At 43.1% G+C, this 27949-nt stretch overlaps 1 protein-coding gene across 1 annotated transcript in view; it reads left to right on the top strand.

Moving 5' to 3' along the window:
• Nucleotides 1-27949, top strand: part of LOC126184458 (uncharacterized) — a 195342-nt gene that overhangs the window by 26862 nt on the left and 140531 nt on the right. The window contains exon 3 of the mRNA XM_049926848.1: nt 15860-16080. Coding sequence (XP_049782805.1) covers nt 15860-16080 — 221 coding nt within the window. The remainder of the gene's footprint in view (nt 1-15859; nt 16081-27949) is intronic.

Raw genomic sequence — 27949 nt, 5'->3', positions numbered from 1 at the left:
TTAGTCCCTACCTGTGCAGGTATCATGCAATGTGCGAGCGTAATGGTTGTGAAATATGGAAGTTTGGGTCGGTCCTGGAGGCGCTCTCGGATAGCCGAAGTGGTTAAGGCGACCGCTTGCGATAAGCAGAAAATCCATATTCGAGTCCTGGTCCGGCACAAATTTTCATTTGTCATGAACAGAAGACGTCATCATTATTTAAAACTTACGGGCTGAATTGCCGTGGTCCATATATAAAACTTCTTTTCCTTCCTGACGTTTCGTTGCCTACTGCGGGCAACATCTTCTGAGGTGAGTCGGCGAAAGGCTGCAAGGCGCTGGTTGTCCCGCTTATATAGAGCGCTTAGATGGCGCCACCACTCGCCACGTGCTTTCGACTTTAAAACTATCTCTGGCTAGTGCCATCTCTCTAGATTACAGGTAATCGACTGTCACTTTCTTTGGTACAAAATCGATCGCCATATCTTGTCTAGTTTTAATCCTTCTTCTTTTCTATTAAAATTATTTCCGTGCTTGTAGATCTCTATAGCTTCTCTATACATGTGAGTATAATAATGTGAGGGCCTAGCTATCACGTTTGTCTCACTAAATTTTATATCGTGATCACCGTCTTTGAAAACGTGTTCCGCTACAGCTGATTTGTCAATCTGTCGCAATCTACAATTCCTTTTGTGTTCCGTTTGGCGGGTATTAACACTCCTTTTAGTTGTTCCAATATAAACCATGCCACAGCTACACGGAATTTTACACACACCTGGGGTAGCTAAGGGGTGTCGTGCGTCTTTCACCGATCTTAAACTTTCATTAATTTTCTTGGTAGGTCGAAAGATTGTCTCCACTTCAAACTTGGCCAAAACTTTACTAATACGGTCCGTGATGTTATGAATAAATGGAAGAAAAACTTTTCCAGCCGACGATTGTTGTTGTCGTGTATTTTCGGACACTTTTCTTCTAGGGTGGAGTGCTCGATCTATTTCCTTGCCAGTGTACCCATTTCTCTTGAAAGCTGTTCGCAAATGGCTTAATTCATCTTACAAGTAAATTGGCTCACAGATGTTATTAGCTCTGTCCACTAAAGTTTTTATGACTCTTCTCTTCTGCCTAGGATGATGATTCGAATTCTTATGTAGGTAACAATCGGTGTGTGTGTCTTTCCTAGATAGATGACATCATTCCGGATTCACGGAATGCGGATCAATTTCATAATGTCTTTACACTGTTACGAAAACTGTTTGAATAAATATTTCATTAGATAAAAACTCTTTTCCTTGCACGAACCAGACTTCAAAAAAAGAAAAAAAGGATTCAGCAAAAGCGCTTCTGATGCCACGTTTAGGAACTACACAAATATAGAAAATACCAGTGGACAAAGGAATTATGAACGTCAGCTTGCATGTTGTTCTTATACATGGACGTAGTTTCAGTAAAGACTACGTTAATTTTACTTCTTCAACATATTTTCTTTATGTATACCTCATCCAAGCAACTAGATGCTTCTCTCTTTAATTGTACCATTTGCATACCTACCATAAATGATCTAAGTTTCTTGTCATATTCAAATTTTTTCTAACATTTGAATACTGCGTGTCATCAATTTGTTCGTTTTCCTCTTGGTGTGATTAATTTAACCTCTACTGTCATTGCTTCATAGCCATGTTCTAGATCACATTTACGTGCATCACTGAGGTCAGAGGGGAAACGTGGTGCTGTGGAGCCGTCATAAATGTCGTCAGTAAGGGCAATTGACACAAACTGCTCAAAATACTGATACCACAGGGAAGTTGTAGGTCCCAGAATCATATTATTCTTTTTGTGTACATTTCAATGAATTAACAATGCTGCTACCTTTCTGCATGCTAGTGTTGCCAACTGGACATCATTGAAGTGGACACATCAGAAAGGATGCACGGATGTCCAACAGTAAACTCACAGGTTCCACGTAGAAATGCGTACAACGGGTCGTCGAGATCCAGGGCTCTTTCGATGCTGCGATCGGCAGAATTCTCGTGTTTGTTCCATCAGTTATTTATATTATTCTCTTCCACATTTTTGCATAGTCTTTACGTTTTCTGGTAATTGGTTAGTAATGTGTAATTTCCTCACTAAAAAATATAAATTGGTCAAAATAAGGAACTAACATATACCGTATCATGTATGTGCATAAAGCACCTTTTCACTGTTCACCTACTTGTAAATTAAGAAAATTATTGATTCATAGATAGTAACAGGAACACGTATATCATAACAATTTGCTGTACTGATTTTTCTTTTTTCGGCTCCTGCCCTATCAGATATCTTGGCATTACGAGGTTTTCTGCACATATGTACCACTTACGACTCATTTTATTCTCTAACAGAATTTGTGGAATAGCTGGAATGGTATCTAAAATCTTTCACAGGGTCCTCTTCATTATTGTCACTTCCTCCTATAATTAATTGTTATACAGATATTATAAAAGCGTTCCTGAGCATATAATGAATACATGGAATTTTGTTGTCCGTCTGTAGTTGTCATATTTAATAGATAGAATATTCGTTATATTGCTGTTACAGTATCACCATGTATTTTCAATATCAGTACTCGCTACTGTACTGTTTAAAAGTTTAGGAGTGTAAATTGTGATTTATTCTGCACTTTCCTCTGTAAGTCCTTCATGCAGTTGATAAATACCATCATTCGTACACACAGGCAAGGACAAGGTCGCTTGTTTTTTTTTTATATTTTTGTTTTTCCGGACCAATACTGAGCTACACACTAATAGTCAGTGGTCTTGTATTTCATTTTTATACTCTCAGAGAAGAGAATTTTTGCAGATGTTTACGAACTTGTTCTATTAATTTTATCTATTTTATGGCCCATATCTGTAATTGTGTAAATGAGGCTTAACGCGCTTTTAAATGCATCCAGTGGGCGAGATTGTTTACAGTACTCTGAATAACCTTAGACAGTATCGAATCACAAAGTTGTAATGGGAAGTTTATCTGACCCTAGCCGGTATCTAGCCCCTACGCTCACCATCGAGTAATTTGGCACAGTAAGTAAACAGTAAAGGTCCTAGTTAAAATTATGATTAACTAATGGATAAAGTTTTGGCCGAATATCCCATGTATATCCCGAAAATCACGTCAGTTACTTTATAGATTCTGTTGTCAGGCTACCGTTGTGGCATCTCCGGTTCTATCACAGTAGTTTCAATAACACCATTGTTGCATATATCACTCTTTTTGTAGAAGTGCAGACCACTTCATGGAGAAGTCATCTTGAAAGAGACCGAGGGTGAGATGCAGGAGTACATAGGTAAACGAAATTAAAACAATATGCAACAGGACGGGCATAAGTATATGGTGGGAAGTCACACGTGAGATCGACACGGGAGCTTCGAGTCCCATAGAAGCTAAGAAGAACAAAAAAAACAAACAAACAAAAAAAAAGTAGTAGTAGCTGTAGCAGAAGAAGAAGAAGAAAACGAAGAAAAAATAAACCACACATAAACTACTATGCGAAGTACTGTTTGTATTTGTAGGACGACTTTAACTTATTTGTTGTGGAGTGCGCATTTCGTAGGTATTAAGCACCATCATTTTCTGAAGAGACAATTTTTTCGCCAGCGTTTTGCCAGAAAGGTAAAGGACGGTGACGATGTACGCTCTTGACTTCATGCACAAGAACATAAAAGCCACATTTTCCTTCAAACGGACACGTTGCCATTGCACCCGTAAAAACAGTTACGCTTGTGACAAACTATGAATTGGTCGCAGGCAAGCAAAAAGTGTCGTCTCCACTTTAATTTTATGATGCCTCTTCGTACCTATCCCGTAGTATCGTTTGAAGCTCCGAAATCACCATCTACTTTTCTAAATGTCTCTGTAGCGATTGTCAAGTTTAATTTACTGCCCGCGCGGTTTTACGACACTATTATGTACATACTATTGAGTTTTACGAGCATCGCTGAAAGGAGCGAATTCAAGTATTCAGCACAGCCGTGGATCTTTACACTTCCGACGTCCGTGCCTTCAACCGTGCACTTGTTTTCCGTGCCGCTTCATTACGTTAGGAATGTCCATTTTCACCATATAAATGAGACTCGATACACAACGCAACAATTGCTTTATTTTACATAAATGTTAACACGTCCCCCATCAGCTATTTTGCCCTCTTTGAAATTTCATCCCTCCCTAACTGAAGGAGTGCAACGTAAGTAGATGTAATAAATATTGATTCCCATGGAATCAAACATGATGCTAGAAATGTTTGCAATGTTTAGTACTGCCATTGTTCCGGTTCGACGTCCAGTGCTTGCCATTTAGAATTCACGTAGCCTTTGCCAATCTATTATTTTACGTTGGATCAGTTGTTGCTACACATCAGAGTGCTCTAGTTACGGCCAGTACACCCCCGTCTTCATGATACCACTAACAGCCAATATCGCGCGTCCGAGATTGGCCTCGTCTGCGATTTCAACTGCTGTAAACACCATTTGGCGGTCGTGACCTGAAGTTATATGGGCTCTTTGTGAGGCAGCTCTGTCAGCAAGGGAGCAACTGACCTGATTTGGAACCATTAAAGAATTTTATGTACGAGTATTACTTATCGTTTACTTTTATTTATATATTTACTTCGATATTTCGCTGGATACAATTCGGCTGAATATTACTGAAAGACTCAACAGGTCACTGTGTTGCCATTTAAGTTCCTTAACTGAACCTCTGCCCCGTGAACCGGTAATAAGCTTGTCTGCTTCCGCTGTATATTTATTACAGTTGCTTATCGTCAAGCTTAGAATGTTTTCATAAAGAATATCTTGAGAGATACAGGTATGACGCTCCATGTTCCCAAATTTTACTTCTCAAACCCTGCCACGCAGGTAATTCGTAATAACAGTGTGTCAGCTTTTGAGAGCGAGAGTTTTTGTTTGAATTTCTCGTCCATTTCCTCAACTTGACGAATCATTGTCACCTACAAATTATTTCGGCCGTTTAAACTTGTATGTAGGGTATCTAAAAACTGGATTGTCAGATTTATATAGATGGTAGCGGAGTACTTCGAGTTAAGGAAATCATGCTCGGAAATTAATATGTATTTTTTATTGGAATAACTCATAGGTAACAGCAATAAATCTTATAGCAACTGTACAATTCATGTGTTACAACGGAGCATATAGTTTTACTACTCTCTCAAAAATGCTTGCTGTCTGTTGCACAATAAAACAGGCAGCATGGACGTTAGTATCCAGTCCCTCTTCATTCCATAATGTGGTTTCATATACCGATTCCATGTAACACAATGGGAAAAAAATTCACCGTGGACATATCACAGGTGATTGAATATCACGGTACCGCAGAAACATTATGCATTTCACAAACTCGTGCTTCATACTCATCACTCATTCAAGACCTCCTACCTCCGGAAAACTTCCGACCATTTTTTCGGTATCTCTAAGCTCCAAACTTATAATATAGTCCAAAATTTTGTAACGCCCAGTATATACTGTATCGGACAACTCGATAATGAACTATTAAAGGTGTTAATAGATTCGTTTCAGTCCATATTTCATATTCCAAATAACGAATCCACATATATGTAGAGAAATTTTGTAGATTATATATGTAGTTCGTTATATGAATCAAAAGTGATGAAATCCACATGGTTTTGAAAAGTGACAGATACAATAATAATTAAAAACATTTAATTTACACAGGAAGCATATACAAATAATAAATCACATAAAACAGTGTCTAGCCTTTTGTAGCTATCATCGTCAAATAAAAAAGTACAATGTTTACCTTTAACGACAATATTACTGCATTGAATATGTGCAGAAATTAAATACTACGAGGGCGTAGTGAAATGTATTTCCTTCAATTTTTTGGTGTGAACACTCTTGAAGCTTATGTACAGGTCCGTGTCGGGTTGTTAGATCGCCTCCCCGGGTGGCTTATAGGAGAAAGCTTCCCAGATATGGGTGGTACTCGGGAAATGAAATACTCAGGGTGGAGCAGATACTCTCACAAAACCCAACAGCGTCTGATCTGGTACCAATGGCTGTTGGTCAGCGTTTGTTCACTTAGTTGGTGCGGCTGTTAGATATACGGCTTGATCTCAACAATCAAGTCTTACACTCTCGTGCTCTCCATCGGAAACTACCCAAACAAGTTCTTGAAATTAAAGTGACCATGGCAGAACAACAGGAAAGAATTCCACTATCCCCGTCCCCAGTCAATAGATTGGATTCCCGTTCTGGTCATAGGATTCTGGGGGACCAGGCATGCCACGCAGAGAAGGCTCGGAGTTTCTCAAAACATCTTCGAACAAAATAGAAGCTTTTAATGGGTACACTGAACGTAAACACTTTAATGAACTGGGGAAACTGAAGCACCTAACCAATATCCGGACAGATTCAGTTTCAAAATTATGGTATTGAAAGAAACCCGGTTCACATATGAGAAACACTTCGACTCTGAGGCTTACACGTTCTATAAAGGAAAACTTGCAGTGAATATCAACACAGGACCGAAACAATTTGGTACAGGTTTTGCAGTTCACAAATCCATCACACATTCAGTCGATTACTTTATGTCACCTTGAGAAAGACTCTCAACACTGTCAATAAAATCAGGAACCAAAACATACCCACTGATTAACGTGCACGCACCAACAAATGTCTACAATAGAAAAGACCACGGCTGTTAGAAGACTTCTTTGAATTCCTACAAGAAATCACGAAAAAAAATACCTAAACATCACATGAAGATTCTACTAGGTAACTTCAATGGGCATTTAAGAAAAGAAAAGAAACACAGGAGAAACACCGCTCACAACCGATGAAAAAAAAAAGTGATTACCTAATAATCTTCTGACAAAATTTTAATCTGAAAATTATGTCAGCACAATTCAAGAAACTCACTCAAAAACGAAAGACGTGGAGATCCCACAATAAAACGCTCTAAGAATTCTAGGTTGACCATACTGCTATCTTTAAGAGGAACACCGAAGAAGTCCTCAATGTAAAAACTAGTAGAGATTTCTTCGAGTCAGACCACCACTTACTCCAAACCAAAGTAGAATTTCAGCCCAACAGAAAAAGGACAAGAGTAACCCAGAGTTTTCGGACTGATCTCGAATACCTAGTACTCAACAAGTAAACTACTATCGAAGAAATCCGTAGGATGGATACCACAAACTGGTCTGAACTTGCAGAGAATGTGAAGCAAACAAAATTAGATCAACCCCCGAGAAGGAGAAAACATAGGTGGTGGAAGGTCAGATGCGATCACGTTGTCGATATGGGATTAAAACATGGAATGTTTTCAGGAGTCATAAAACAACAACAACGTGGTAGGTATTCGTAGACGTACGGGGAAACATCCCTAAAATTATTCGACGAGAAAAATGCAAATACAGTACTAAGATGTTGGCTGAAATATAACAAGACTTTACCGAGAATAACACCCGCAGTTTTCACAAAACCTCTAGAGAAAATTTGGGTAGCTACCAACCTCCTAACCTATGCTTGCAACAACCTGACGAATCCTTGGCAACTAATACAAAGAATAATTGTGAAATTCTAGCAAAATATTTCAATGCACCCCTAAACTGCGAAGAAACATCTGAACAACTTCGATGTGTAAAGCTAGCACCAAACCCTGATTCGTTTCCATCATCACATGAAGAAATAATAAAAATAAGCAAATCATTTAAAAAAATAGAACACTTGAACAAGGTGGAATTATTGCAAAATTAAGGAAATTAGACGGCAAAAACATAACACCAAAAATTCACAGAATAATATCAAAAGTTTGAAAAAGAGATAAAATCCCAAAAGAATGGAATAGAGCCTAGATACACCCAGTCCACAAGAAAGAAGACAACCAGATCCGAACGACTACAGAGGAATCTCACTTTTTCCAGAAATTTATAACATGGTCTTTAAAGCATTGCTGAACCAACATGAGCTGTAAGCGGATCCACAGATTGGTGAGTATCAGGCGACATTCAGGAAAGAGAGATCCTGTATTTAACAGATATGGAACCCCAAAACCATACAACTCATCAGACGAAGGCGGAACACCACAGTCACTTTTCTGGATTTCAAAAAAATTTACTATTCCTTTGACAAACAAACAAATTAGGAGTCGATAGAAAGACAGAGCCATAATCCAGGACACTTTACCAGAAACCACCTCAAAAGTGAAATTCACGGGACAAATCTCAAATTCATTCACAATTTACACAGGATTCCGACAAGGAGACGGCTTATCACCATTCTTGTTGAACACCGTACTGGAAAAAATAATCAGAGATTGAGAAAGCATGCCAGAGGCACCCAAATTGGAAAAGAGAAAGGGAAAAGTGTCGCTCTGAAATGCTTGGCCTTTGCTAACGACCTGACTATACTAACAGACAACAGAGATGAAACTGAGCCAGTGCTAGATAAACCACATGAAATCTCCTGTAAAACCGTATTCCGAATTTATTATGAGAAAGCTTAGTATATGGACATCAAATCAGCCGGACAACTTCCACTTGAAAATACGGTATGAAAAAATCTCAGAGGTTACTCAGTTCAAGTATTTAGGAGAAACCATCCATCCCACAGGAATGAACACATCTCCAGCACAGAAAGAATATTCAAACTGAGAAAGGCGTACAAACTGACATGGAACCATCACAACAAAAGAGAAACATCTCATAATGCAAAATTACGGCACTACAACACGGTTATTTTATCAGAAGCCTTGTATGCGGCAGAAACCGCCGTTATTAGAGGAATTACAAAAATTCACGTCATGGAGAAAAAAGAACGAAGAATTCTTAGAGAAATCTACTACGCTGTTCACCGAGACGGGACTTTGTTCAGACGACCAATAAAAGAACTCTACGAATACACAGACAACATCAGAGATAAATTTAAGAAAAGACGCTTACGGTTCCATGGACTGGATGAAAGCAGCGTCAAAACGAAAATTCTTAACATCGTTAATGCAAGCATATGAAAGACCAATTGGATAAAAGAAACACAGAAAGACCTGCAACAACTGAAAATTTCAGAAGAAGAAAGTCAGGAGAGAAAACTTTCGTAATTCGGCAAATATAAAAGATCAAAGAATACTTGGGAACGCCAGGAAATTAGCGATATCGTCCGCTATAACTTGGTCAAAACCGCACCTCCATATATTTATTCATAATGGATGTATTCGGGGTCGCCTGTCTTAGATGCCGTACCCAGAACTATATCGACAAACTTTGAGAGGCGGTAGTATGGACCAAACCATGAAAATAATATGTAGCAAAACAAAATGCTTTAAGAGCTATGAGCACTTGTTTATCTTCGATACTGTGAGGCGCATCTCCTCTACATCAAGTTCTTTGCTGTTTTGTGAGGAAGTAGTATGAACCAAAACAAGGAAAAAGTGTGCAGTAAACATGTGCTCTAAAATTTATGCCTTAGTAGCTGTGAGCACTTGCATAGTATAAGAGATGTGTTTTAAGTAACGAAGATGAACAAGTTCTCACAGCTTTTAAGGTATGCACTTTAGAGCTCATGTTTCCTGTAGATTTTTTCCTTGCTTAGATCCATATTACAAGCTCTAAAAATGTCGAAAGCAAGTAGCTTTATGTAAATATGTGTCTCACAGTAGCGAAGATGAACAAGTACTCACTTTTCTTAGGCGCGCATTTTGGAGCTCATGGTTTCTAGGTTTTTTCCTTTCTTTTGTCCATACGACCGCATCTGAAAGTTTGTCTGTGGAGTTCTGAATCATCTCGTATATGCCTAATGAATGAAATCGATTCGGTTGAAATCAATGAAAGTTCGCATGAAATATCAGCGAAATATTTTCATAAATTCATTACATTGGTGGTTCAGCAGCTCAGATCATGTTTAAAAACCGAATTCGAATTCCCCATTTGGCACAGATTGTTATATTTGTTCCATACACACTTATTGTGTACACCACTGGCCATTAAAATTGCTACACCACGAAGATGACGTGCTACAGACGCGAAATTTAACCGACAGGAATAAGATGCTGTGATATGCAAATGAGTAGCTTTTCAGAGCATTCACACAAGATTTGCGCCGGTGGCGACACCTACAACGTGCTGACATCAGGAAAGTTTCCAACCGATTTCTCATACACAAACAGCAGTTGACCGTCGTTGCCTGGTGAAACGTTGTTGTGATGCCTCGTGTAAGGAGCAGAAATGCGTACCATCACGTTTCCGACTTTGATAAAGGTCGGATTGTAGCCTATCGCGATTGCGGTTTATCGTATCGCGACATGGCTGCTCGCGTTGGTCGAGATCCAATGACTATTTTCAGAATATGGAATCGGTGGGTTCAGGAGGGTAATACGGAACGCCGTGATGGATCCCAATGGCCTCGTATCACTAGCAGTCGAGATTACAGGCATCTTATCCGCATGGCTGTAACGGATCGTGCAGCCACGTCTCGATCCCCGAGTCAACAGATGGGGACGTTTGCAAGACAACAACCATCTGCACGAACAGTTCGACGACGTTTGCAGCAGCATGGACTATCAGCTCGGAGACCATGGCTGCGGTTACCCTTGACGCTGCATCACAGACAGGAGCGCCTGCGATGGTGTACTCAACGACGAACTTGGGTGCACGAATGGCAAAACGTAATTTTTTCGGATGAATCTAGGTTCTGTTTACAGCATCATGATGGTCGGATCAGTGTTAGCGACATCGCGGTGAACGCACATTGGAAGCGTGTATTCGTCATCGCCATATTGGCGTATCACCCGGCGTGATGGTATGGGGTGCCATTGGTTACACGTCTCGGTCACCTCTTGTTCGCTTTACGGCATTTTGAACAGTGGACGTTACATTTCAGATGTGTTAGGACCCGTGGCTCTACCCTTCATTCGATCCCTGCGAAACCCTACATTTCAGCAGGATAATGCACGACCGCATGTTGCAGGTCCTGTACGGGGCTTTCTGGATACAGAAATTGTTCGACTGCTGGCCTGGCCAGCACGTTCTCCAGATCTTTCACCAACTGAAAACGTCTGGTCAATGGTGGCCGAGCAACTGGCTCGTCACAATACGCCAGTCACTACTCTTGATGAACTGTGGTATCGTGTTGAAGCTGCATGGGCAGCTGTACCTGTACACGCCATCTAAGCTGTTTGTCTCAATGCCCAGGGCTATCAAGGCCGTTATTACGGCTAGAGGTGGTTGTTTTGGGTACTGATTTCTCAGGATCTATGCACCCAAATTGAGTGAAAATGTAATCATATGTCAGTTCTAGTATAATATATTAGTCCAATGAATACCCGTTTATCATCTGCATTTCCTCTTGGTGTAGTAGTTTTAATGGCCAGTAGTGTATATTCATCAGTTTGTGTTCTCATGTCGTCTGCCTTTTATGAAAGTTAGATTGAGGTTGTGTGGCTTCAACATACAGCCTGAACAAAATGAAACGGACTCAGAAAACATTAAGGTAGGCATCCGCAGTCAAGGCGGACGAAGTAAGTTGGGTTGTCTAACTTAAAGTGGACGAAATACGAGGGGCGTTCAATAAGTAATGCCGCATTTTTTTTTCGGAAGGCAGGTTGCTTCTATTGAGGATTCTAATATGCCATATTATTCCCAACTCTTTTGGCTACAAAACGCTATTTCTCAACATAATCTCCGTTCAATGCGACGGACTTAGGCCACCTTTCTGGAAGGGTCTGTATGGCCAATCTGCTGATCTAGGTCGGAGCCAATGTATTGGTGCATCAATAACCTCCCCATCATGCAGTTGGGCAGCCAGTTGTTTAGTTGTGATCCATCGATCACCTCGAATGAGAGCAAAATTGCAGAAGCCACAGCTGGCACGCGTGAGATCGGATATTTTTGCACGACCTTGTTGGGATGATGGCAGACGCCTCGTCCTAAAACTCACCCTGCTTTTGTTCACTGCCAGGCCTTCTCAGACATTCTCCAAGCGCCTGTGAATATCTGCTATGCCTTGGTCTTCCACGCAAAGAAACTCAGTGACAGCTCTCTGCTTGGAACGCAGCTCCGTTACAGACGTCATTTTAAAGATTACATATAGCACCGCCACCTATCGGAACTCCATGAAGCTATACAGGCTGAAGCGGGAGTAATTTACGATGTCCCACCAATGATTCAGCATTTTTCCAACTGAAAATGTTCGAGAAAAAAGTGATGTAGAATGAAATTTTCACTCCACAGCGCAGTGTGCGCTGATATGAAACTTCCTGGCAGATTAAAACTGTGTGCAGGACCGAGACTCGAACTCGGGACCTTTGCCTTTCGCGGGCAAGTGCTCCAACTGAGCTACCCAAGCACAACTCCCACCCCGTCCTCACAGCTTCAGTTCCGCCAGTACCTCGTCTCCTACCTTCCAAACTTCACAGAAGCTCTCCTGCGAACCTTGCAGAACTAGCACTCCTGGAAGAAAGGATATTGCGGAGACATGACTTAGCCAAAGCCTGGGGGTTGTTTCTAGAATGAAATTTTCACTCTACAGCGGAGTGTGCGCTGATATGAAACTTCCTGGCAGATTAAAACTGTGTGCCGGACAGAGACTCGAACTCGGGACCTTTGCCTTTCGCAGGCACTTGACCGTGAAGGGCAAAGGCCCCGAGTTCGAGTCTCGGTCCGGCACACAGTTTTAATCTGCCAGGAAGTTTCAAAAACTAATGAATTACTTATTGAACGCCTTTGTATTTTCCGGATCAGTGATACTCCGCTCACCCTGACTTAGCGTGAGTGGAAGAAAGTTTCTATTCCGTGCTAATTTCTGCTCTGAATTTTGTGTGAAATCTGAATTCCTATGTTTTTACAATTCTAATGTGGAAAGAAAGGAAATTGTGCATCAGCCCTCAGCGACGGAGATGCATCTTGCTTTAAACACGAAGAGCATTTGTGGTTGAAGGCTGGCATTCCGTCTCTTATTTTTTTACGAATGTAAATCAGTCACGGCTCCAACAATAAGCACTGTGGATAAAATTAAGTAAAATTGTAAGAAGTTTAGCGTCAATTTACGACAGTTGTCTAAATATCTATGACCTTTCCGCGCCCTTGTACACAGAACAGGTGTGCGTTGCAGGCGCATCGACGTTTAATGTATCTCTGGCTTTGCAGCAATCATACTCAGGTACAAGAAGCTATCTTAGAGCATTTGTGAAGGCAGTAGTAGCAAGATGACGTATTGTGGTGTGAGGTATCGATGACAGATGCTTTGTTTGGTACGGGTATCGTGAGAAAGACCGCCTAAATTGTGGTCCTTCTCCGCGATTGGCTGCTGCATTCGGAAGTTGGGTGCGAAAATGATAATCTTCTGTTATTAATATTACATAAACTAAACAGCATATTTCCTTACATTTCAAATTAAAGCATCTCTCAATAGCGTGCTATCATTCTACTACTTCACAAGCAATAATAATCAGCAAAATAATAAACTGCTAAACGATAAGGCAGACAAGCACTTCGGTGATCTTCGGATCGCGCCTAACTTGGATTGCGGGCGAAGTGGCTCAGCTGTAAGATCAGAGCTGGTTCGGAGGACAGACATGTTGTCTGCCGCGGTGGGTGTCACTTAAGACTTTACTATTAATCTATGGTTTTTAAATGTGAGAGCTGGTTCGGCAATCTCAGTGGACGGACATAGTGTCTGCCGCGGTATCGGTTAAGACTTAACTGGCAGTGTCTAGTTTGTAAATGTGAGGGCTGTAATTCACTGTAAGAATAGAAATTATTTGTGAGTATAAAGTGGAATGTAATTGTACAGCTCTTCGTGTTCTGCTAATAAAAAGTGAGTGGCATCCAGTATAAACAAAGTGATTGGAAATTTGATCATTCCTAAAATAACAGTTCCTCGCTAAGAGTTTCTTACAGATTCAAAACAACCCATTCACGACTTTCGTGCTGTTTACTGCGCAGGGGACCACAACTGTAGAGGACTGCAGGCTGGTGAACATTTATTAGAACTTATGCTATCGGTTCACGAAGGTGGAAGCAAATAGGCACCTCGCAAACGTATAAGTACGTGGTATCACGTAACATTCCGCCAGTGCTGACGGTATTTGCTTCGTGATACATTACCCGTGTTAAAATGGACCGTTTACCAATTGTGGAAAAGGTCGATATCGTGTTGATGTATGGCTATTGTGATCAAAATGCCCAACGGGTGTGTGTTATGTATGCTGCTCGGTATCCTGAAGGACATCATCCAAGTTTCCGAACCGTTCGCCGGATAGTTACGTTATTTAAGGAAACAGGAAGTGTTCAGCCACATGTGAAACGTCTACCACGACCTGCAACAAATGATGATGCCCAAGTAGATGTTTTAGCTGCTGTCACGGCTAATGCGCACATCAGTAGCAGACAAATTGCGCGAGAATCGGGAATCTCAAAAACTTCGGTGTTGAGAATGCTACAACATAGATTGCACCCGTAGCATATTTCTATGCACGAGGAATTGCATGGCGATGACTTTGAACGTCGTGTACAGTTCTGCCACTGGACACAAGAGAAATTATGGGACGATGACAGATTTTTTGCATACGTTCGATTTAGCGACGAAGCGTCATTCACCAACAGCGGTAACGTAAATCGGCATAATATGCACAACTGGGCAACGGAAAATCCACGATGGCTGCGACAAGTGGAACATCAGCGACCTTGTCGGGTTAATGTATGGTGCGGCATTAAGTGAGGAAACATAATTGGCTCCCATTTTATCGATGACAATCTAAATGGTGCAATGTATGCTGATTTCGTACGTAATGTTCTACCGATGTTACAACAAGATGTTTCACTGCATGACAGAATGGCGATGTACTTGCAACATGATGGATATCCGGCACATAGCTCGAGTGCGGTTGACGCGGTATTGAATAGCATATTTCATGACTGGTGGATTGGTCGTCACCGATCTGACGTCCCCGGATTTCTTTCTGTCGGGAAAAAAATGGCTCTGAGCACTATGGGACTTAACATCTGTGGTCATCAGTCCCCAAGAACTTAGAACTACTTAAACCTAACTAACCTAAGGACATCACACAGATCCATGCCCGAGGCAGGATTCGAACCTGCGACCGGAGCGGTCACGCGATTCCAGACTGAAGCGCCTTTAACCGCACGGCCACACCGGCCGGCTTCTGTGGGGAAAGTTGAAGGATATTTGCTATCGTGAACCACCGACAACGCCTGACAACATGCGTTAGCGCATTGTCGATGTATGTGCGAACATTACGGAAGGCGAACTACTCGCTGTTGAGAGAAATGTCGTTACGCGTATTGTCAAATGAATTGAGGTTGAGGGACATAATTTGGAGCATTTATTGCATAAATGTGGTATTTAGAGGTAATCACGCTGTAACAGCATACGTTCTCAGAAATGGTAAGTTCACAAAGGTACATGTATCACATTGGAACAACCGAAATAAAATGTTCAAACGTACCTACGTTCTGTATTTTAATTTAAAAAACCTACCTGTTACCAGCTGTTCGTCTAAAATTGTGAGCCATGTATTTGTGACTATTACAGCGCCATCTATCACAAAGCGAAAAAAGTGGTCCAACTAAAACATTCAATGGGGGTTCCTATTAAAAAAAAAAAAAAACGCTTTTGATATCCGTTTGACCGATGGCAGCGCTATCTAGCGGGCCAACCATAGCGCCATCTGGTTTCCCCTTTCAAGCTAGACAAGTTTCGTTCTTTGTAGTATTTTCGTTTGACGCTTATTACGTGAGATACTTGGCCCGGTCACGATCAATGGACCACCCTGTATGTCACTCCCCCTCTCTACTGCTCTCTTTATCAACTTGCCGTAGTCTGGCAGGTGGTGTGGTGTAAGCACGGCTTTTCTTTTCTAGGCCCGCAACGTGCAGTGCGTGCGCATCTGCCCGCGCATCGAGACGCTATACGCGACGGTGATGGTGCGCAGCGGCGACTCGGTGCGTGCGGCGCACTGCGAGCGCGCCATCGCTGCGTACCCCAACGGCACCTTGCACGACGAGCCGTTCTGGGACGCCTACAGCAGCGACGTCTTATTTGTCTCCTGCACGCACCTCGAACCCGACGGCACCAGCTTCAGGTGAGAGCCCCTACCTGTGTCACCCACAAAACTTCTTAGTCTCTTGCAGCACGTACTTTCGTGTCTTGCTAGAAGCTATTCGTAAGTGCAGATGCATTTTCTGAGCGTAGAAATAAACTGCTAAACCAAGAAGAGTTTTATACCACCTGTATACAGGGTGTTCGAAAATTCCCGTTACTAAGTTCTAGAGCTTGTAGGGGGGAGTAAGTAGATGATATTTTGAACGGGAACCCATGTCCGGTTACGTACCATTTGCTTGCTACAGCCATTTCAAAACATGTTTACAAGGCGACCATTTATACAAGTGATTGATTAGGCGTGTCCCAGTACATTTTTTTTTTACACTTCCATTCATTAATGTTGTTGTTGTGGTCTTCAGTCCTGAGACTGGTTTGATGCAGCTCTCCATGCTACTCTATCCTGTGCAACCTGCTTCCTCTCCCAGTACGTACTGCAGCCTACATCCTTCTGAATCTGCTTAGTGTATTCATCTCTAGGTCTCCCTCTACAATTTTTACCCTCCACGCTGCCCTCCAATACTAAATTGGTGATCCCTTGATATCTCAGAACATGTCCTACCAACCGATCCCTTCTTTTAGTCAAGTTGTGCCACAAACTCCTCACCAATTCTTCCCCATTACAATGTTACTTAAAATCCGTCTTGATTGCAAAAAAATTTTTTATTATTCATTTGACCGGTTTCGGTTCATTCAGAACCATCTTCAGATCTGATATTTCAGTTACAGGAGTAACCCGTCCAAATCCAGCAACTTTCACATGCTACGTCACAGTTGCTGGATTTGGACGGGTTACTCCTGTAACTGAAATATCAGATCTGAAGATGGTTCTGAATGAACCGAAACCGGTCATATGAATAATAAAAAATTTTTTGCAATCAAGACGGATTTTAAGTAACATTATAAAATCACTGATTGCTGTTATCCCATAAGACATTAGGGTCTGTTTTTGCAAAAATCTTCCCCATTAGTTATGTGATCTACCCATCTAATCTTCAAAATTCTTCTGTAGCACCACATTTTGAAAGCTTCTATTCTCTTCTTGTCCAAACTAGTTATCGTCCATGTTTCACTGCAATACATGGCAACACTCTATACAAATACTTTCAGAAACGACTTCCTGACACTTAAATCTATACTCGATGTTAACAAATTTCTCTTCTTCAGAAACGCTTTCGTTGCCATTGCCAGTCTACATTTTATATCCTCTCTACTTCGACCATCATCAGTTATTGTGCTCCCCAAATAGCAAAACTCCTTTACTACTTTAAGTGTCTCATTTACTAATCTAATTCCCTCAGCATCACCCGATTTAATTCAACTACATTCCATTATCATCGTTTTGCTTTTGTTGATGTTCATCTTATTCCCTCCTTTCAAGACACTGTCAATTCCCTTCAGCTGCTCTACCAAGTCCTTTGCTGTCTCTGATAGAATTACAGTGTCATCGACGAACATCAAAGTTTTTATTTCTTCTCCATGGATTTTAATTCCTACTCCGAATTTTTCTTTTGTTCCCTTTACTGCTTGCTCAATATACAGATTGAACAACATTGGGGAGTGGCTACAACCCTGTCTCACTCCCTTCCCAACCACTGCTTCCCTTTTATGTCCCTCGACTCTTATAACTGCCATCTGCTTTCTGTACAAACTGTAAATAGCCTTTCGCTCCCTGTATTTTACCCCTGCCACCTTCAGATTTTGAAACAGAGTATTCCAGTCAACATTGTCAAAAGCTTTATCTAAGTCTACAAATGCTAGAAACGTAGGTTTGCCTTTTCTTAATCTAGCTTCTAAGATAAGTCGTAGGGTCAGTATAGCCTCACGAAATCCAAACTGATCTTCCCCGAGGTCAGCTTCTACCATTTTCTCCATTCGTCTGTAAAGAATTCGCGTTAGTATTTTGCAGCCGTGACTTATTAAACTGATATTTCGGTAATTTTCACACTTGTCAACACCTGCTTTCTTTGGGATTGGAATTATTATATTCTTCTTGAATTCTGAGGGTATTTCGCCTCTCTCATACATTTTGCTCACCAGATGGTAGAGTTTTGTCACGACTGCCTCTCCCAAGGCTGTCAGTAGTTCTAATGGAATGTTGTCTTCTCCCGGGGCCTTGTTTCGACTTAGGTCTTTCAGTGCTCTGTCACACTCTTCACGCAGTATCATATCTCCCATTTCATCTTCATCTACATCCTCTTTCATTTCCATAATATTGCCCTGAAGTACATCGCCCTTGTATAGACACTCTATATACTCCTTCCACCTTTCTGCTTTCCCTTCTTTGCTTAGAACTGGGTTTCCATCTGAGCTCTTGATATTCATGCAAGTGGTTCTCTTTTCTCCAAAGGTCTCCTTAATTTTCCTGTAGTCAGTATCTATCTTACCCCTAGTGAGATAAGCCTCTACATCCTTACATTTGTCCTCTAGCCATGCCTGCTTATCCATTTTGCACTTCCCGTCGATCTCATTTTTGAGACGTTTGTATTCCTTTTCACCTGCTTCATTTACTGCATTTTTTATATTTTCTTCTTTCATCAATTAAATTCAATATTTCTTCTGTCATCCAAGGATTTCTACTAGCCCTCGTCATTTTACCTACTTGATCCTCTGCTGCCTTCACTACTTCATCCCTCAAAGCTACTCATTCTTCTTCTACTGTACTTCTTTCTCGCACTGCTGTCAATTGTTCCCTTATGCTCTCCCTGAAACTCTGTACAACCTCTGGTTTAGTCAGTTTATCCAGGTCCCATCTCCTTAAATTTCCACCTTTTTGCAGTTTCTTCGGTTTTAATCTACAGTTCACAACCAATAGATTGTGGTCAGAGTCCACATCTGCCCCTGGAAATGTCTTACAATTTATAACCTCAATAATAACCAAAGAAATTGCTCGTGTACTCGTTGACGGGTTCTCGTCTACCTAATGCAGTTCTACCTAATGCAGTACGACCTCTTCCATTTCGGATGTGGAATGCTCCTTAGACCACTACAGTCACACCTGCTTACCGTGAAGGTACTGTTCGTCGAAACCGTTGTTTAATTGTGGCGAGAAGAGTATGCGATATAGTCGGACGTTGTACAGAATGATTTTGATACAGGTGACAAGCAGCTCTTCCGTTACTGTGAGTTTCGTCATTTAGAAGGATTATGTCGGCGCGTTCTGCAAACGTGTAATCAGCCATGTTGCTCTAACAAACACAGACACGTGAAAGAGGCTCGAACCAGGTAAGAGACGTAGGATCGACGTCAAATGTCATCATCCTTTCCGACGTAACCAGCCCCCACTATGATTACTCTGTTGCATACCTGCGTAGCAAAGATGTTTTCAAACGGCTGTAGCACGGAAACAATATGTTTCAGGACTTGAGTTCCTATTCCTACTCACTCCCCTGTACAAGTCCTAGAAGTTTGTAACGGGTATTTCCAACACCCTGTGCATAGGAATGTGTGTAGGCTCAGATTCAAGGGGGACAGGCCACGAAAGAATGAGCCTTATGAGCCTAAAAACATAACTTTGTTCTCAAGTGAAAAAAACCACAATATTCAAATTAATGGCAGACTGCTCGAAACTGCTGCTCCGACCCATGCTTTGTAAGATGTTGTATACGAGGTAAGTATAGTCCTTCTTTGAACGTGAGTGTTTAGGACACTCTCGTATGGCAGTTACTGTTTAAATGTAAAAGATGCTGTCAGTGCTTAACAAGCAAATAACGAAAAAATACGACTCATCAAGCGCAAATACACTCCTGGAAATGGAAAAAAGAACACATTGACACCGGTGTGTCAGACCCACCATACTTGCTCCGGACAATGCGAGAGGGATGTACAAGCAATGATCACACGCACGGCACAGCGGACACACCAGGAACCGCGGTGTTGGCCGTCGAATGGCGCTAGCTGCGCAGCATTTGTGCACCGCCGCCGTCAGTGTCAGCCAGTTTGCCGTGGCATACGGAGCTCCATCGCAGTCTTTAACACTGGTAGCATGCCGCGACAGCGTGGACGTGAAGCGTATGTGCAGTTGACGGACTTTGAGCGAGGGCGTATAGTGGGCATGCAGGAGGCCGGGTGGACGTACCGCCGAATTGCTCAACACGTGGGGCGTGAGGTCTCCACAGCACATCGATGTTGTCGCCAGTGGTCGGCGGAAGGTGCACGTGCCCGTCGACCTGGGACCGGACCGCAGCGACGCATGGATGCACGCCAAGACCGTAGGATCCTACGCAGTGCCGTAGGGGACCGCACCGCCACTTCCCAGCAAATTAGGGACACTGTTGCTCCTGGGGTATCGGCGAGGACCATTCGCAACCGTCTCCATGAAGCTGGGCTACGGTCCCGCACACCGTTAGGCCGTCTTCCGCTCACGCCCCAACATCGTGCAGCCCGCCTCCAGTGGTGTCGCGACAGGCGTGAATGGAGGGACGAATGGAGACGTGTCGTCTTCAGCGATGAGAGTCGCTTCTGCCTTGGTGCCAATGATGGTCGTATGCGTGTTTGGCGCCGTGCAGGTGAGCGCCACAATCAGGACTGCATACGACCGAGGCACACAGGGCCAACACCCGGCATCATGGTGTGGGGAGCGATCTCCTACACTGGCCGTACACCACTGGTGATCGTCGAGGGGACACTGAATAGTGCACGGTACATCCAAACCGTCATCGAACCCATCGTTCTACCATTCCTAGACCGGCAAGGGAACTTGCTGTTCCAACAGGACAATGCACGTCCGCATGTATCCCGTGCCACCCAACGTGCTCTAGAAGGTGTAAGTCAACTACCCTGGCCAGCAAGATCTCCGGATCTGTCCCCCATTGAGCATGTTTGGGACTGGATGAAGCGTCGTCTCACGCGGTCTGCACGTCCAGCACGAACGCTGGTCCAACTGAGGCGCCAGGTGGAAATGGCATGGCAAGCCGTTCCACAGGACTACATCCAGCATCTCTACGATCGTCTCCATGGGAGAATAGCAGCCTGCATTGCTGCGAAAGGTGGATATACACTGTACTAGTGCCGACATTGTGCATGCTCTGTTGCCTGTGTCTATGTGCCTGTGGTTCTGTCAGTGTGATCATGTGATGTATCTGACCCCAGGAATGTGTCAATAAAGTTTCCCCTTCCTGGGACAATGAATTCACGGTGTTCTTATTTCAATTTCCAGGAGTGTATTTTGAGAACAGTGCTAGAAGTGGTTTTCAGGCCAGAGTCTAACAGGTATTCTTAAGGTCTTTATACTTCTAGCGTTCGTGAAGGTGAAATAAGGAAGGAGAAAAGTAGCTCACATGGACAGTTTTAGGAGGCCAGAGTTCGTAAACCCATTCATGAACGTAAAGGGAAGAAGCAATATACAGAATCCTTTACCCCGAAATGTCCAGTGATTTAAACTTTACTTTCTGCATTAATACCGTCAATTCCACATTCTTTCAGCTGACTAGGTCTGTGAAAGAACTTATTAAACCTACAGTGTGTGATACAAGGAAGGACAAGACCACAGCAATCAGTCGCAATACCACTGGTTTTGTAGTATTATAGCCTACCCAGATTTCAGCTATAAATAGCCATCTTCTTTCCTAAAATACGAGGGTTGCCCAGAAAGTAAGTTCCGATTGGTCGCGAAATGGAAACCACAGTGAAAACCAGAAATGTTTTATTTGCAACAGTTAGGTACACCTTCCACCTACTTCTCTACATAGTCGCTGCTCCAAATTCGATTGATGTCGTAGTGTTGTATCAACTTCCTAATATCCTCGTCATAGAAAGTAGCCGCCCCGTGGTTTCAGCCAGTTATCTGCACTGGTCTGCAGCTATTTGTCTATGGAAAAATTTTGTCTTCATAGCCAGCGGTTCTTGTGAGCAGAGAGGGGACTCAGGGGGAGCCAATTACGGACTGTATTGTGGGTGATCAAATACTTCTCATCGGAAACGCTGCAGGAGCGTCTTCAACCAAGCGAGGTGGCGCAGTGGTTAGCACACTGGACTCGCATTCGGGAGGACGACGGTTCAATCCCGTCTCCAGCCATCCTGATTTAGGTTTTCCGTGATTTTCCTAAATCGTTTCAGGCAAATGCCGGGATGGTTCCTTTGAAAGGGCACGGCCGATTTCCTTCCCAATCCTTCCCTAACCCGAGCTTGCGCTCCGTCTCTAATGACCTCGTTGTCGACGGGACGTTAAACACTAACCACTACCACCACCAGGAGCGTCTTCATTGCCCCTGCAGTGTGCGGCCGAGAATTGGCATGAAGAAGGAACTGGTCGACAGTGGTGTTATGTGGGCTGCATGACACAGGCGAAATCTCTAACCAGGCCCTCATACTTGGCTATTCCCTACGCATCTTTATGTGCTCACTGTTCACTCAAAACTGAAAAGAGCAACGCGACACGATCGACAGACATACTGGAGACACTGCCCACCACATCTGTGTATAGCTTTACCGGATTTTCCCAGTGGTTTCCATTTCGCGACCGATCGTAACTTACTTTCCGGTCAACCCTCGTGCAACGAAATTACAAAATTTATCTAAAGCATCAAGTGAAACACCACGTTGTCCAATCACAGTGATCCATTATAGTCAACATCCCATTTGAGTGAGTTATAATCCAACAAGCTCGCAACAGTATATGTCACCAAATGACACTACTGGTGCATGGGCAGAAGGAAACTGAAGTCGTTGTTTACGACAAGTACAGCAAAAAAATGGTTCAAATGGCTCTGAGCACTATGGGACTTAACTGCAGAGGTCATCAGTTTCCTAGAACGTAGAACTAATTAAACCTAACTAACCTAAGGACATCACACACGTCCATGCCCGAGGCAGGATTCGAACCTGCGACCGCAAGTACAGCAGCCTCAGTTTGCGACATATAGTGTAAGTAACGCCCCCTATGTTACAAATTAACTAACCGCGTTTTTACATATGTAGTAGTTTCACACCGGGTCGCTTCACCATTAATATGTGAGCGAACACATTGTAAGTCGGCATTTCTTGATGTATTTTAAAGATAATATGCAAGTGTAATTACTGATATCATTTTATTAAAAAAAGGTTTTAAACTACTGTTTCTGTAAGAAATAAGGTTAGTTTTGTTCGTAATATAGAGGTCGTTACTTACAATATATGACGCAAACTGCGCCTGCTGTATTTGTAGTAAAAAACAACTTGAGTTTCCTTCTGGCTATACACCAGCAAAGTCAAATGGTGATGCGGACTACTGCAAGCCTGTTAGATTGTAGCTCACTCAAATGGGATGTTGACTACGTTGGATCAGTGCTACTAGATAACGTAGAGTTTTACTAGTTGTTGTTGTGGTCTTCAGTCCTGAGACTGGTTTGATGCAGCTCTCCATGCTACTCTATCCTGTGCAAGCTTCTTCATCTCCCAGTACCTACTGCAGCCTACATCCTTCTGAATATACTTAGTGTATTCATCTCTTGGTCTCCCTCTACGATTTTTACACTCCCCGCTGCCCTCCAATACTAAATTGGTGAGCCCTCGATGTCTCAGAACATGTCCTAGCAACCGATCCCTTCTTCTAGTCAAGTTGTGCCACAAGCTCCTCTTCTCCCCAATTCTATTCAATATCTCGTCATTAGTTATGTGATCTACCCATCTAATCTTCAGCATTCTTCTGTAGCACCACATTTCGAAAGCTTCTATTCTGTTCTTGTCCAAGCTATTTATCGTCCACGATTGACTTCCATACATGGCTACACTCCATACAAATAATTTCAGAAACGACTTCCTGACATTTAAATCTATACTCGATGTTAACAAATTTTTCTTCTTCAGAAACGCTTTCCTTGCCATTGCCAGTCTACATTTTATGTCCTCTCTACTTCGACCATCATCAGTTATTTTGCTCCCCAAATAGCAAAACTCCTTTACTACGTTAAGTGTCTCATTTCCTAATCTAATTCCCTCAGCATCACCCGACTTAATTCGACTACATTCCATTATCCTCGTTTTGCTTTTGTTGATGTTCATCTTATACCCTCCTTTCAAGACACTGAGTTTTACTTATTGTTTTATATTAATCAATTCTGATTCTGTAATTTCCTTGTATTTTAGCACTGAAGATGGCTATTTATAACTGAAATTTGGATATGAAATAGTAATAAAAACAGTAGGATTGCGACATATTGCTGTGTTCACATCCTTTGCTACAACAGTCTACGATCGTTATGTACAACGGTTCCTTATGGAATCAAACTTGATACAATGTACAATGTGAAGCCAAAGCCAACCGATACTCACTAGTTTTCGTACCACCGAATGCCAATCGTCTGACAAGTAGCATGCGATACCTCAAGTTGTTATCACTGCTTTGGAACTGAACTGAAGAAATTGCAACAAGCAATCAAATTGTCAAAAAACGTTTTGTACCATCTACATTGCCATTTGTCGGCTACGAGCCTCGAAGTGTCTTATCGAATCGATTTCCGATGCCAACTGGACTTCCCGTCAGTTAGACAGCCCCACATTTGCTCAGTTACGTAATTTAAAGTTCTCGCAACGGATGAAGTAAAATAGGCCCTCGTAAATGAATAAATGGAGTAGGTATTATCTACATATAGAATTGATACAAAAGAGGGTACTACTCCTTTATTTAGACTAACACTCACAAATATGAGAAACTTTACCCAAGTTCCCAGACTGAAAATTTGCACTCTGCAGCTACGTGTGCGCTGATACGAAATTTCGTGGCAGATTAAAACTGTGTGCCGGGCCGAGACTCGAACTGGGCAAGTACTCTACCGACTAAGCCAACTAATCATGACAGACGACCCCCTTCTCACAGCTGTACTTCCGTCAGTACCTCGTCTCCTAACCGAGCGAGGTGGCGCAGTGGTTAGCACACTGGACTCGCATTCGGTAGGACGACGGTTCAATCCCGTCTCCGGCCACCCTGATTTAGGTTTTCCGTGATTTCCCTAAATCGTTTCAGGCAAATGCCGGGATGGTTCCTTTGAAAGGGCACGGCCGATTTCCTTCCCAATCCTTCCCTAACCCGAGCTTGCGCTCCGTCTCTAATGATCTCGTTGTCGACGGGACGTTAAACACTAACCACCACCACCACCTCGTCTCCTACCTCAGAAACTTCACAGAAGTTCTACTGCCTACCTCTCAACACTAGCACAGCAGGGAGAAAGGACCTTGCGGAGACATGGCTTAGCCACAGCCTGTGGTACGTTTACAATTCTGGAACACGAAAGAGCTACGTGCTGGCTCATTGGAGGCAACTGGGTGCGTGCTGTCTACCCGGACAGCACACAGCCATTTCCACAATAATTTTTTTATAAAGAAAGTGAGCAAGGAAACAAAATGGCTCTGAGCACTATGGGACTTAACATCTATGGTCATCAGTCCCCTAGAACTTAGAACTACTTAAACCTAAGTAACCTAATGACATCACACAACACCCAGTCATCAGGAGGCAGAGAAAATCCCTGACTCCGTCGGGAATCGAACCCTGGAAACCCAGCGCGGGAAGCGAGAACGCTACCGCACGACCACGAGCTGCGGACGCAAGGAAACACCTGGAATGGAACCAGACTCAGTTCCGTCAGTTTGTCTTTACCAAGGAGTGCAGGAATTGTGAAATGCTTTATGAGCGTCGTAGAAGAGTGTGGAGGTGGCCAGTTACTCGGGCACACAATTCCACGGGTTCGGCAGGCACGGTGATTAGCGATATTTTGGGCCGTTGTCAACTACAGGTGTCGCACGCCTGTCATTGCTATCGAGGGTAATTGTAGGGCTGTGAAATATCGCATCTAGGTACCCCAACTTATTTTTAGGCCCTACAGTCAATATTTCGGCGATTGGTTTCTTCTTGAAGACGATCTCACGCCCACCTCACGAACAGCGTCCATGAGGTAGGGATCAACCGATTAGAATGAAGAGAGGTATCTTTTGGCGTGAAACGAACTGACGATGCTTCAAACCAGCTGAAGTTTGCAGTGGGTCCTCGCTGGAACCCTCGTCATTCACTACATAGAGCCTCAGCTGAACAGAAGGCTGACTTGAGCAGTAACGTCTGGACCACATGTTAGATATTTCACTCATGCTACAATGCGATGGGTGGAGCAACACGGCGTCGAATGTTAGCCAGCAGAAGATCTTCGTTTCAAATACAGGGTGAGTCACCTAACATTACCGCTGGATATATTTCGTAAACCACATCAAATACTGACGAATCGATTCCACAGACCGAACGTGAGGAGAGGGTCTAGTGTAATTGGTTAATACAAACCATAAAAAAAATGCACGGAAGTATGTTTTTTAACACAAACCTACGTTTTTTTTAAATGGAACCCCGTTTAGTTTTGTTAGCACATCTGAACATATAAGCAAATACGTAATCAGTGCCGTTTGTTGCACTGTAAAATGTTAATTACATCCGGAGATATTGTAACCTAAAGTTGACGCTTGAGTACCACTCCTCCGCTGTTCGATCGTGTGTATCGGAGAGCACCGAATTACGTAGGGATCCAAAGGGAACGGTGATTGACCTTAGGTACAGAAGAGACTGGAACAGCACATTACGTCCACATGCTAACACCTTTTCATTGGTCTTTTTCATTGACGCACATGTGCATCACCATGAGGGGTGAGGTACACGTACACACGTGGTTTCCGTTTTCAATTACGGAGTGGAATAGAGTGTGTCCCGACATGTCAGGCCAATAGATGTTCAATGTGGTGGCCATCATTTGCTGCACACAATTGCAATCTATGGCGTAATGAATGTCGTACACGCCGCAGTACATCTGGTGTAATGTCGCCGCAGACTGCCACAATACGTTGTTTCATATCCTCTGGGGTTGTAGGCACATCACGGTACACATTCTCCTTTAACGTACCCCACAGAAAGAAGTCCAGAGGTGTAAGATCAGGAGAACGGGCTGGACAATTTATGCGTCCTCCACGTCCTATGAAACGCCCGTCGAACATCTTGTCAAGGGTCAGCCTAGTGTTAATTGCGGAATGTGCAGGTGCACCATCATGCTGATACCACACACGTCGACGCGTTTCCAGTGGGACATTTTCGAGCAACGTTGGCAGATCATTCTGTAGAAAATGTATGTTGCAGCTGTTTGGGCCCCTGCAATGAAGTGAGGACCAATGAGGTGGTCGCCAATGATTCCACACCATACTTTACAGTCCACGGTCGCTGTCGCTCTACCTGTCTGAGCCAGCGAGGATTGTCCACGGACCAGTAATGCATGTTCCGTAGATTCACTGCCCCGTGGTTTGTGAAACCCGCTTCATCGGCAAACAGGTAGAACTGCAACGCATTCTCTGTTAATGCCCATTGACAGAATTGCACTCGATGATTAAAGTCATCACCATGTAATTGCTGATGTAGCGACACATGAAACGGGTAAAAGCGGTGACCATGCAGTATGCGCATGACACTACTTTGACTCAGTCCACCGACCGGCTCTCGCAATGTCCCGTGTACTCATGTGTGGGTTCATGGTAACAGCAGCTAACACACCAACTGCACCCGCTTCTCCTGTGACGGGCCTGTTACGGACCCGTTTGCGTGCTACGACCATACCTGTAGCATACAGTTGGCGGTAGATGTTTTGCAATGTGCGGCACGTTGGATGCTCTCTGTCCGGGTACCGTTCTGCATACACCCTGCAGGCTTCAGCTGCATTTCGTCGACACTCGCCATAGATGAGTATCATCTCCGCCTTTTCAGAGTTCACCATGGTCACAGTTCCTACAACACTACACTATCACAGACGTCTGGTAACACGGTGTATTACAGTTGGTCTGCGTGCGGAGACGAATGCAGAATAACAATAGCAGCAAGCGCTATATGCGGACACTGCGACAGCTAGACCAAA

This window comes from Schistocerca cancellata, chromosome 4, assembly GCF_023864275.1.
Source record: "Schistocerca cancellata isolate TAMUIC-IGC-003103 chromosome 4, iqSchCanc2.1, whole genome shotgun sequence".
NCBI lineage: Eukaryota > Metazoa > Arthropoda > Insecta > Orthoptera > Acrididae > Schistocerca > Schistocerca cancellata.
This window is presented reverse-complemented; position numbering and strand designations above follow the sequence as displayed.